The 12637-nt window shown below is 48.0% G+C and overlaps 3 protein-coding genes across 3 annotated transcripts; all 3 read left to right on the forward strand.

The window, feature by feature from the left end:
* Positions 1-2232: 2232 nt before the first annotated feature.
* BU24DRAFT_427657 (uncharacterized protein) lies at positions 2233-2844 on the forward strand. Its single transcript, XM_033529270.1, has one exon. The coding sequence runs from the start codon at positions 2489-2491 to the stop codon at positions 2777-2779; it is 291 nt and encodes a 96-aa protein (XP_033378880.1). The 5' UTR covers positions 2233-2488; the 3' UTR covers positions 2780-2844.
* Positions 2845-4702: 1858 nt separating this feature from the next.
* Positions 4703-6763, forward strand: BU24DRAFT_414117 (uncharacterized protein; the record flags this gene model as incomplete). The annotated part of the gene is made up of 5 exons (XM_033526194.1): positions 4703-4737; positions 5190-5597; positions 5644-6239; positions 6273-6564; positions 6616-6763. 5 exons carry the CDS (start codon positions 4703-4705, stop codon positions 6761-6763), a joined length of 1479 nt encoding a protein of 492 aa, XP_033378881.1.
* Positions 6764-9471: 2708 nt separating this feature from the next.
* Positions 9472-12258, forward strand: BU24DRAFT_427660 (uncharacterized protein). Its single transcript, XM_033529271.1, has 10 exons — positions 9472-9908; positions 10061-10441; positions 10491-10527; positions 10581-10629; positions 10689-11095; positions 11224-11282; positions 11341-11389; positions 11444-11497; positions 11549-11644; positions 11698-12258. Exons 1-10 carry the CDS (start codon positions 9600-9602, stop codon positions 11862-11864), a joined length of 1608 nt encoding a protein of 535 aa, XP_033378882.1. The 5' UTR covers positions 9472-9599; the 3' UTR covers positions 11865-12258.
* The last annotated feature ends 379 nt before the right edge of the window (positions 12259-12637 follow it).

Genomic DNA, 12637 nt, shown 5'->3' on the forward strand with positions numbered 1-12637 from the left:
GAAGAAAAAAGGGTGGTGGGAGAGTCACCCTTGATTGGCCACTCAGCCAAAACTAGTGGAGATCCGGGCTTTGCAGGGAAGGTGCGATAGAGAGAAAACGTGAAAAGAAAGAGACAGAATTAGAGGAGGAAGGTACGGATTGGGATGGTAATAATCATCTGCTAATATCTCTACTCTAATTCTGCTCCCAATCTAACCATTTGCGGTGGTTTTTTTCCTTCCTTGGTTGGACGATGATTATTTCCTCAGATCTTCATGGAAAGATAGATATAGTTGTCGATAATTGACGACTTGGAGAGCTTCAAGTTGTCATCTGGAGCTGAGCGAAGGATGGGAGTCGTGGGAATTTCGGGCTGAGGATCCGTCACCCAAGTAATCGCAATAAAACCACCTGACATCCCATGATTCTCATCTCACCCCAATACTCTGATCCCTTCGTGAGGAGATATCGAGCGACAGAATAACAAGGAATCATGTACGGAGTAGGTATACTTGAACAGTCCTAGTCTCTTGTTGGAGTGGGTGATGATGATGAAGCAAGCAGAGGCAGACCCACCAGCATGAACGACACAAGCCTCAAGTCAACATGCACTCCAGCCAAAACAAGAATTTCCAAGGAAAGCCGCCGCCGCTCCCTGATGTCTCCCAACAAGCAAGCATTAATTATCGTTGGCGGTTCGTATCATCTATCAGAGTATGTACGGAGTAATATTCAATTTATTGCCTCAACCATCCCTCCATCTAGTCAGTCAGTCATTCAGTCAGTTGACTGATGGATTGACGTGACGGAATGAACAAACAAACACGTCGATAAATAAACAAATAGTGATCCCAAGAACCGATCTGCGGTCTTCTCCCACGCTCAGGAGACCTTTACCATGGGATGCGATGTATGCGAAGGAAGGTGCAATGGAAGGAGAGTAGGAGGGGGTTTCTCCACCTCCCACGCTCCTTCCTCATCAGCCGCACTCCCGCCTTCCCAACCTACTATCCCTGGGTAGTCACTGCCTTTCTGGTCCCAACAAATACGGAGGATGCCATCACTACAACCTCTTCTTCACTTTACTCCGTAGGTCTCAACGATTCAACTCAATAATACTCCGTACATTCTCGCTGTCATAATTATTTATTGCGCATGTGCTAGGTACGGTGTGGCCAGGTACATTCGATACATGCAAATCATCACTCGATCCAGCGTTTGGGGCACCGTAGTCACCATAGTCACCATACAATTTGGGAAGAGCTGTCGTAAGCTGTCCGACAAAAAGGACCCACTCCTGCCCGTCCACCGGCCGCCATCAGATATCTCCTCTGTCGTCTGTTCTAACAATACGGGCCTTGAATCTTGAATCTTGATAGCCTTACACAGGTGACAGTCCACGGTCCATACAAGTTTTGTAGTGAGGATTAATTGTCCTAGCGCTCTCCACTACAAGTAACTACAAGTTACGAGACTGACACATACTATCCTCCTACTTACCTAGTCGCTGCGCAGGAATTACTCGTAGCCCTCCTGCCCAGCCTCCATCAATGTGTCTGGACTCTGGATCTGCCCTGCGGTGGTTCTTCTACGTTGCCCGCCATCTAATCACCCATATTGTGTGAAAGACCACGAGCTGTCTCAGGCCGCCAGCCTTCGTCGATCCTGCTATCTAATCGCCAGTGCTCCATACTGTGTAGTTACAAGTAGTAGCAGTGGCAGTACAAAACAGTAACATCATTGTACATAGTCCGTAACCACAGGTAAGTCGCAATAAGAGAATTGACCAACTACTGGTATGAAACCCGGCAAGTGTCCGTCCATCAATCACTCAGCAACGCAATACCGCCAGGAACGCGCAACTCCTCGACGATCTCGAGACCCATCTCTCCATCGGATTCCCACTGCACCATGCCCTTCTTGCCCTTGTGCCTGTTCTTGCGCTCAAGTCCTGCTCTTCTCCCCTTTCCCATAGTTACTGCAACAATAATAATACGAGCATAAGTAATCATCCATCGTCTGGCGATCATTGATCGTTCGCAGATTAACCCCTGACTGCTTGAGCCGGTATTGAATTCTATCCTCCTCTTCATTCGTCTTTCAAAGACTTGTATCAGATCAGTCATCTTGCTCTATTTTAATTTGATTAATACAGAACCGGCGCAAAAAGTGGCAAAATCGCGTGCGCGTCTCTGCCAAGCCACCTGTCCCTCGTCTCGCTCCCGCCAGAGGATCCCGGAAGCCCATCCCGGAATAGCTTCACCACTGCTCGTCCGTCCGCTCCCTACAGTATTCAGCACACATCCTGCAGTTTGCATGAATACCATCTTCATAGTCATCATCACCATCATCAATATTGTCACTTTTGCAATTGGCCTGTTGTCGGTGTCTCCGTACACACAATGAACAGCTTCTCTCGAGAGCGGAAGGTCGCTGAAATACGAGCATAGAGCGTCGTGGCTTGATATCCCATCCCGCTCAACGCCTCTATTGCTCTGGTACGGTTCCATGGCTTGGCGTGACATACCGGACAATCTCATCAACAGCCATGCCATGCCATGCCATCCCAAAAATTATTCCTTCCATCCATCCCATCCATCCCATCCCTCGGCGGCCATCCACGCTGTCCACCACCATTACCACCATTACAAAGGGTACGGTACGGTAACACTCCGTACTACGACCGCCAACCATCGCCATCGCCATCGCATCGCCCCCATCGCCCATCGCCCATCGCTCATCGGTCCGCAATCCTTCCAATCAATCGCCGCCCGTCCCAACCAAAACGTCACTAGCTGATAGACCTTGCGCGCCCCTGGTCCCTTTTTCTTTTCGCTGCGCTGCCCCCCCCCCCGGTCCGGGACCGCGACTGGTGTCATGCACCGACGTTGCTGCGCTACCGGCGCCTCCTCGGCTTGGGATGGGTGTGTCGCTTTGCGGCGCGACGTGCCTGGGGAATGGCATCACTACCTACCGAGGAGGTACTCTGTAGATACCTCTTTGTTTGATGCTGTGATTGATTGTCGAAGTGATGTGAATGTGAAGCTGTGATTTCAAAGTGTCATACTAACTCGACCGTCGGCCCATTATCGACAACTTCCTTCCCAGCCTTACGGCATAATTAGACCTCGGGAAGATTAAAAGATCAAGGCAGTTTGGTACGCCGCATTCCCGCCGTATTAGTATGTAATTCTGAAACACCATCTCTTGTGTAAAAGTAGGTATGGTATGTACCACGTTCTCCCAGCGTGGAAATGGATTGATGCGGTTGATTGAAACGTCTGTTTCTTTGTTCGTGGATTATCAAGGCAGTGGAGTGTCCTGCTGCGTACTATTTTTTGATGCTGTTGTTAGTATGAAGTGACGTCTGCACGGTTCAAGCGACGAGTGGAGAGAGTTACGAATTCAATCCATACGCTGTAATAATAGAAAGAGACAAGCAATGAAGGAAAGGATACGTTGTTAACACATTCTTATGGAGGTGGCTCTGTAGGCAGACTTGAGCATTTCAAGTTGTTATTTTACGGGTAGGAAGATGTATGTACCCTTTTCCCGAGTAGGAAGTATGCTCGTGATGTAGATGCCAAGAATTTAGATGTTTGATTGCATGCCAGCCTTGTGGGGTTGTTACGGAAGAGAGTCTTTCCATATGTAACGAGTGACGAGATACACTAGGCCGATACTCTGTAGTTCTGACAAGATAAAGCACAAAAGAAAGGACACTTCCAAAGGCAGCTCCAAGCAAGTGACCCTGTAGGCAGAGGGACTGGAATGTTGGAAAAGCTGCCTGTCGTAGATAGCAAAATATATGTATCCCTGTTCGTTAAGCATGCTTGATGCTCGTGATGTAGATATATGCTAAAATTAGGGTGTTGCCTGAAAGTCTTATGAACGTCTACGGAAAGAAGCACTCCTTGTGTTATGACTAGGGTAGATCTCGGTTTTCAATGATGTGATTTACTCTTGCGCCGAGGTAGGCAGTCTTGCAGGTAAATGTGCTCGTATTGGAAGTTGTGGTCCAGCGTCACCTAAGAGCGTTGATGGGTACGGAGTCTGTAAGGTATGTATAGGTGTTGGAAGATGACGTATTGTCTACTTGAGCTATAAGCCATTTAACAGTGGGAAGATGTTGAGTATTCGGTGATTGGATGATGAAGGGTAGGTGTGAGGTGACCTAAAGATTGGCTTTGATGGTGAATATCTGACATTAGTTCTGTGGTAGGCATGGTTGTCGAGCAGGAGATAGATCTCCTCAGTTCAACAATGGTGCTGTATGCTATGTGGTGAAAGAATGCCTTGTCCATATTGAGGATAGATGGCTTGTATGAACGGTTTGTGTATATGATTCTCAAAAAGTGAGTGTACCAGTAGTGTAGGCACTGCCATGTATTGTGCCAGATGGTTATTCTGTTCGGTTGTCTAGCTATTGTCAGTACTGCTTTCGCTATATAGAGGGTAGACACGTAAAAATTTACACTTGCTAGAGCTTTCAGCATATAAAAGGAATCATACGCATATCTACAACCTCTGATTTGCTGTACCCTATCATTCCTCAGCCTTTGTACCTCAATTGATAGACTATACCTTTTTGATCTTGTCAATGATATGCGTCGTAGCATACAATCATCACATGCTACTTATAAGTTGTCGCTTCACCTACTTCTACTCAACATTTGAACTACCATATATAGCCGGTTGGAAGTAGTCTAAATCCTTCACACAATGGATGTTATGGAAGGACTTCAAAACGCGAATGTGTAAGTGTGGGCACCGAAAACTACCCAAGTTTGGCCAGCCCAACATGCCTACTCTCTCTGTGGGTCGATGCAGAGGACTGCATCTGCCTGAGGCCAGCCTGATTGCTCTTCTGCTAGCCAAAATGATTGTGTAGATTTTCTGCACGTACCCAGTCCCGACCTGATCGCTCTTCTATCAGCACGTCTGCCTGAATTGGGTCACTATCACTATCACAATCACCATACACTACTCTTATTCACTCTGCTCTCAACTCACACTACTCTTAAGCACACTCCTCTTACCCACAACCCTCTTACCTACACTCCTCTTACCTACACTCCCCTTCTATACACTACTCTTCTATACACTACTCTTCCATACACTACTCTTCCATACACTACTCTTCCATACACTACTCTTCCATACACTACTCTTCCATACACTACTCTTCCATACACTACTCTTCCATCAGCCAATGTTACAAGATGGATCCCATCAAAATTACAACTAGCATCACTGCTATCCTCGCTGACACGCAAACAGTTCTTGGGTACTTGAAAGACGCAAAAGATGCCCCAGAAGAACGCAAACGATATACCGCTGAGATCATCAACCTCCGCACACTGCTATTCGATATAGAGGACCACGTTAAGTGGGCAGATATCACTCAACTAGGGTACACTGCTGTCCAGGCTCTCACAGTCAAGGATGGACCTCTCGACCAGTTCAAACAAGCGCTCGAAATGATGCAAGGGGACCGACAAGGGAGGGAAGGTGACACGCTAGTATGGAAATTCGAGAAAGAAGATATTGCGAGTATTTTCAATCGAATGGAGCGTTTGAAGTCGCTGTTGCAGCTTGCGTTACCAGAGGCCAATTTGTAGGTTTCTACTACTACTGCTGGTTGCATCGCTAATATAAGTCAGCAAACTTTTGAAAAGCATCACAAGTGACATCGAATCTGTTCGGGACAATATGCGGGATATTCGGGACAATATGCGGGATATTCGGGACAATATGCGGGATATTCGGGACAATATGCGGGATATTCGGGCCAATCTGGAGAAGGTACTGCAATACCAGGAAGACTATAAGCACCGTCGACTGGTGGAATGGATATCCCCCTCAAAATATCCAAGTCAACACTGGGACATCATGAAGCGCAGAGTAGAAGGAACAGGCCAGTGGTTTTTGGACGCACCTGAGACGGCAAAATGGCTCACCGAAGTCAATGGAACCCTCTTCTGCACAGGAATGCCGGGAGCAGGCAAGACTATGATAGCCGCTATCGTGATTGACCACCTACAGAGATCAACGAGGCACAACTTGGATGGTTTGGCTTATGTGTTCTGCAACTATAAACTTCGAAAGGAGCAGGATGCTCAAAGTATGCTGGCGGCCATTCTACAGCAACTAGTACGTGCTCGTCCATCGGCTGCAGAACCTGCAGAACAACTACACAAGCGGTGTACTCTCAGGGGAACCCCACCGTTACTTGACGAAATCTACAGCGCTCTTCAGGGTGTGCTCCACCATTACTCTACGACCTATATAGTAATTGACGCCCTGGACGAATGCCGAGAGAATGTCCGCGATACTCGTGCATTCCTTGCCAAACTCCAAGCCCTACAAGCTGGACGAGATCTTCGCCTCATGGTTACCTCACGGTTCATACCATGGATTGAAAAACTATTTGGCGAAGCGACGAAGTTGGTGATTCGGGCCAACGAAGAAGACGTGAAGCGCCTCGTTGCAGATCGATTGCCCGATTGCATTGAACGCAATAAACGCAGTGAAGAGCTGAAAGTCATGGCTCAAGCAAAGATCGTGGAGGCGGCAGACGGAATGTATGTCTCTAGTTCGATTTTAATTAGCTAGCTAGGCTAACTTACTGCTAGGTTCCTCCTTGCTCGACTGCATGCAGATTCACTGTCGGAGATGATATCGGAGTTAGAGTTTGTGGAGTATCTTGAGGAGATCTACAATGACTCAACCGCAATCGATGCTGCATACAAAGATACTATGGCTCGAATTGGAGGCAATTGAAAGATGACCGGGAATGGGCCAAGAACGTATAGCATGGATCACCTTCGCCAAAAGACCGCTTACCACAGCTGAAATTTGCTGTATTCTAGCAATAGACCCTGAGGAAGGAGGGATTGATCCGGAAGGCATATGCCGTGTTATCTACGTGTGCAGGTTTCGTCGTTCTTGATCGGGAGAGTTCTGTCGTCCGTCTCGCACACCACACTGTGCAGAATTATTTCGAACGGATCAAGGGTGCATGGAGACCATCAGCACGGGAGCAGATCGCTAACGCATGCGTGACCTATCTGTCCTTGAAAGAGCTATCCTGGGAAGCGAATGGGGGTGAGGCAATTGTCAAAATGCTGCTTTACGCCAGCAAGGTAAAAGTAGACTTAAAATATGGCGAGTCGTGGGATGCAGAGCGGGAGCGAAATATCATAGCAGAACTGCTTCAATCCTATCAGGTTGCGTACGGAAAGTAGCCACGTCAAGCTACCCGCCTGTTAGCCTCATATATTTTCTGTGCCCGAATTAGCTATGTAGGAATATACGGAAATCATTCAAGAGTAGTGCAAAGCCTTACAAATGAGTATTTTTGACAGAGGATTGCTACCGGTTGACACCCCAAAAAGCTCTGCCAGCATTTGAGCATGTGTGGACAGTTGTTGGCACAAATTATTACGAGGTGGATAGCCCGACGTGTCGACAAAATACACCCTGTGGCTTGATTATCTGGTGTAATATAAGAATCTTTAGTATTCAAGAGCGGTACGGCAGCTTTCCTTCGTTTTTCCCCCTTTGGAGTATGCCTTGGGATGAAGTGATTCATATTGTCGCGTATAGACACCTCTGTAGTAAGGGGCATCACAGGCACGACCCGCAATTGGTGGATAGATAGTATAAGCAGATGTTTCTCTCTATCGATAGGCCTTGGGGGGTAGGGAGATGATGCCTCAATCTCTCTCGGCAGCCCTGATCGATCTATCAATGCCCTGCGTATTGCCTTTCCCCATACACGTGATCCCCGAATAGCCTCATCTAACCTGCTATCCCACAATATAGTCATCGAAAATCACCCATTGTCTATATAAACTGTGCAAAAATTCACCAGTATTGAGTACATATGTAGAGTGGCAGCTGAAACGGCCATTCTTCCGCCACGGAGGGTTGTTAATGCGAACCAGTATCGTCCATATGTGCCACGGTGACTGTCCGTCTGCCTCGTTGGTCCCTCCAGATCAGCTTTGGACCAGCTCTGGTGCTGAGGGAATAATAGAGTAAGTAAAATTCAACCAACTGAAAAGTAGTCGATAAGAAACTATTCCATTCACTTCTGCTCATCTCTCTGAAACTCATGAGGAACTGCATCATTCTCTTACACAGGAACGAATAATATACAAGCACTTTTCCTTTTCCTATCCAATGTCATACCAAGGTAGAAACCTGCTCAACAGCTCCAAAAAAACCCAAAACAAGACAATTTTACAATCTGTCGTCGCCTGTCTGCCTGCACATGCCGTCTGTCTCAATCTTTGCCAAACATCATGTCTCACGCTAGATCCTCCCTTCTCCTACTACCAAAGCTCTCCTGTCCACCCCCGCAATCGCTATCCGTCTCCCTCTATTTATGTTTCATTTCCTTCTTCATTTCCTTCTTCATCCCTTCGAGATGACTACTCTTCATACCCTTCATATCACTCGCCCCGCCACTGGCATCAGACAGCGTCCTATGATGTTCTAGAATCAAACATGTCAACATCAATTGACCAAACCCTGCCCGTTTCTCTCATCCCACTCACCTTTTACAGGGCTGTCCAGCGGCGCGATGTGCGTGTGATCCATGTCGTTGTCCTCGCCGCACACGCCGTGGTCCGTGTGCGCAAAGTGCGTCTTCGTTGGTGAGGCGAGAGGGTCGATCTTCGCGCCAGATATCATGGCGTCGTAGTCTGCTTCGCTGTTTTGGTTGCTTTGTTAGTTGTCGAGGGTGTGATGTTGAAGGGTGTTGATAGCTAATATCACATTGCAAGAAGGCGGGTAGCCGGCAGATAAAGGGGAAAGCAGAGGTAAGGTTCACCTTGACATTGTGAGGTTGTATATCTTGAGGAATGGTACTGGTTGTTATCCCGTTTAGTGTTTATAATTTCAAAGAAGTGTTTTATATTTGTTGGGAGGAAAAGGAGATGGGATGAGAGGGGATTCCGCCGGTATCAGCGGCACGCTTTATGGGGAATGGGGATGGTGATGGACCCTGGCGGTAGATGACATCGTTTCCCGTCGATGAAAGGCGGGGTTCCAGCGACTGATCGATGAGCTCAACGGGATCGTTCGAGAGGGGCTCGTGACGGATTATAGAGGGAGAGGCCTCGACCGTGTGTTTCGTAGTCGTCCTTTTCGATGTCCAACGTCCAGGAAAGCATGCTTTGGTGAGGTGCTCTCTCGATCTAAGGAGAGTCGATTGCAGTCCTGTTGCCGCAGAGATTTCGACATTGACATCTGCCAGTATAATTGAGTATATGAATGAGTTGTACATTCAGCAAAAAACCATCCCTATATTACTTCTATATATTAAAGTAGACGTCCCAATCTGGCATCCCATTCACCATCCGGAGCATCTGACCAATCAGATCGCACGAACCCCCACCAAGGTCCGACCTTCGCACATCCAACCACCAACCACCGTGGGGTAAATTTGCCAAGGCCGCATTCCGAATTTCGACTCATCATCAGAAGAACATTGCCGCCAAAGCGAACAGCGCCCTCCAAATTCCGCTACGTCGATTCAAACCCTCCCAAACCCAACTCCCACCTCAGTTCGAAGAACAAGATTAGAAAAATCACAAAAGGCCCTGTAAACATGTCGGGCGGAACCCGGGGCGCCGTCCCCCTCCACACCAAAAACACAGTGGCGCAAGACATGCTGACCCATCTGTTCACGAAGCCCACCCTCAATTCCGCCGAAGACTTTCCCTCCGTGCCTCAGCCGGAGATCAAGGCTGCGCTCGACAGGCTTGCCAGCAGGTCCATGGTCGAATATGTGACTATCGACTCCGAGCAGGCGACCCTGACGCCAGAGGCCGAGGCCATTGTCCAGGAGGGCAGCCACGAGTTTAAGGTCTGGAGCGCGGTGAAGCAGGCCGGGAGGATTGCGATCAAGGATCTTCCTGTACGTCATTTTTATTCTCTTCTTATATGTGGGTTGGGAGCTGGATTTAGATTTCGAGGATTTTGGATTTACACGTAAAGAGATGTAGCTTGGCGGAATCGAGTGGCACAGACACGGTACAAGAGAACAGCAGAACTGACAGGAATGTTTAGAATTTCGTTGGCGCGGATTCCGCAAGGGTCGGCTCGGGCAATGCGTTCAAGAACAAATGGATCAAGAAAGATGGCGACTCGTTGGTGCTCGTCGCGGAGGAGGTGAAAGATGTAACTCGCGACAGGCTGAGAGAAATTCAAGATACCAAGACACTCTCCGATGCGAAGCTTCTAAATGACTACAAGAAGCGGAAACTGGTCACCTTCTCAAAGGTCATTAGCTATACAATTAACAAGGGACCCAAGTACGCGATCGAGATGCCCGTCGAGGTCACGGATCTGACAGTGGAGATGATCGCGAGTGGAGAGTGGGAGAAGGCGAACTTCAAGGGTTATAATTTCGCTGCGCTAGGTGCTCCGCAGAATGCTGGCTCTCTACATGTGAGTGTGAACGTTGAGGTGGATTATCTTTGCGCTGATGAAATGGTAGCCTTTGAATAAAGTGCGCACTGAGTTCCGCACCCTTTGTAAGTTCAGTTACATGAGAGCATGACTGGACACTACTGATTGGGGCTTTCAGTCTTCAACCTAGGTTTCACAGAGATGCCTACAGGCCACTTTGTCGATAGGTAGGGGCTTCGTTTCTGGATATCATAAACGAGAAACGGTTCTAATTTATGGCCAATAGCGCTTTCTGGAACTTCGAGGCTTTATATGTCCCCCAGCAACATCCTGCCCGTGACGCGCAAGATACCTTCTTCATCAGCTACCCTCCGAAATCCGACAAGCCACGCGCAGATCCCTACACAGACAACACTTTGGATGACATCGAGGCAGGTGCCCGAAGGCTTTACGCTGCCAATGAAAAGAGAAAGAGGGTGCCGAGGGACTACGAAGCATACTGGGAGAATATCAAGGCAGTTCACGAGAACGGTGGCGATTTTGGCTCTATTGGATACAGGTACTCTTGGTCGGAAGACGAAGCGCTTCGTCTTGTCCTGAGAACACACACAACGGCCGTCTCGACAGCCGTTTTGCACCGCCTTGCAGAAGACCCTCGGCCTGCCCGGTACTTCTCGATCGATCGTGTTTTCCGTAAGTCTATCCTTTATGTTGGCTGCGTCAAGTCTGCATCTGTCCTCAATTGGAGGTAGGATGCATAAGCAGAAGAGTTGTCGCTCCTGAGTCGATTCTGAACTTGTCGCTGACCAAGATCACCACAGGTAACGAGACAGTCGATGCAACCCATTTGGCCGAATTCCACCAAGTCGAAGGTGTTATCGTATGTTCCCCTAACCCCCGTTCTTTCCAAATCCGTTGAATCGTATTGACAAAGTTAGGCTGACTTCGGCCTGACATTGGGTGGCCTCATGCGCTTCCTCGAGGACTGTACGTTCATTCTCCTCCCCGCCTCTAAATAAACGCAACTAATTCCATAACCAGTCTTCTCCAAAATGGGTATCGACGGCCTCCGCTTCAAGCCCGCATACAACCCATGTAAGAGCAGTCAGCGCCACCAATGCTAAAACACAACTAACTCTACTTCAGACACCGAGCCTTCTATGGAGATCTTCGGCTACCATACTGGCCTAGGTAAATGGGTCGAGATCGGAAACTCAGGCATGTTCCGACCCGAAATGCTCGGTATGCGCATCCTCTCCCTCTTCCACACCACCGTCTTCTAATAAACCCCGTAGAACCAATGGGTCTTCCCCGTGACATGCGTGTATACGGCTTTGGTCTCTCGCTAGAGCGCCCCACCATGATCAAGTACGGCGTAAGCAACATCCGTGAGCTACTTGGACACAAGGTCGACCTCGGATTCATCCAGAGCAACCCAGCCGTCCGGCTAGATAAGAATTAAACAACTAAAGAAAGTGCATCAGCCTTTCTTGCAAAAAATGGAGGAGTGAGAGAATGAGCAGAAAAAAGAGAAGTGAAAAGAAACGAGAGAAGGGAGGTTTCGAACGACGTTTCGAAGTCACGTCCATGCTCATGTGTGTGCGTGTAAATATTTCTGCTTGAGGTTGGTTGGGAGGAAGGGAAGAGTTCCCTGTATGACGACAATGATACCGGAATTAGATGTCGATTTGATTAGAAATTATGTCAAAATTCTTTTTCAAAGTCCTATCCTCGATACGGGCAGGTCAAGGGGGCGGCAACCAGTGGTCGGTTGATGGCGAGTAAGATATATCCCTCTGTCAGAAAAGACAAGAATAGGGCACGAACATGAAAACCAAAAAAGAAAAATAGAATCAATGTTTCCTTACAAGAATGAAGACTGAGAATTGTGAATGGCACGGTCTGGACGCGATTTTTTCCCTTGATTTTGCAGTATTAAGCATTTTGGCCTGGTTGCCCTAAGTTTTGACAAACTATTGTGCGAAACTATGTAAGGTCGAACTCTGTATTTCTTTTCCCGTTCCAACGTTCATTCAGACGATTGATGCTTCCCCTCAGTTCCGTACCTTCGTCCGCGACTGGAGGGGTGAGGGAAAACCGAGGATACATGTTGAATTAGAGGGACAATCGTATGCATGCATATCCCGGCACTGTTGTTGATGTGTTCAGTGCTGCTGCGGTGTAGCTTTGACTCCGTGTGAATCGAGGCTACTGGAGCTGTTGAATTTCCATTTG

This window comes from Aaosphaeria arxii (genome assembly GCF_010015735.1).
Source record: "Aaosphaeria arxii CBS 175.79 unplaced genomic scaffold BU24scaffold_11, whole genome shotgun sequence".
Classification (NCBI taxonomy): Eukaryota; Fungi; Ascomycota; class Dothideomycetes; order Pleosporales; genus Aaosphaeria; species Aaosphaeria arxii.

Excerpts from the sequence above, each read along its gene's own strand:
- BU24DRAFT_427657 (XM_033529270.1), top strand. The coding sequence starts at position 2,489 with ATGGCTTGGCGTGACATACCGGACAATCTCATCAACAGCCATGCCATG.
- BU24DRAFT_427660 (XM_033529271.1), top strand. The coding sequence starts at position 9,600 with ATGTCGGGCGGAACCCGGGGCGCCGTCCCCCTCCACACCAAAAACACA. Across the intron at positions 9,909-10,060 it reads TTGCGATCAAGGATCTTCCT|AATTTCGTTGGCGCGGATTC; the intron begins GTACGTCATTTT and ends AGGAATGTTTAG. Across the intron at positions 11,283-11,340 it reads ACCAAGTCGAAGGTGTTATC|GCTGACTTCGGCCTGACATT; the intron begins GTATGTTCCCCT and ends TGACAAAGTTAG.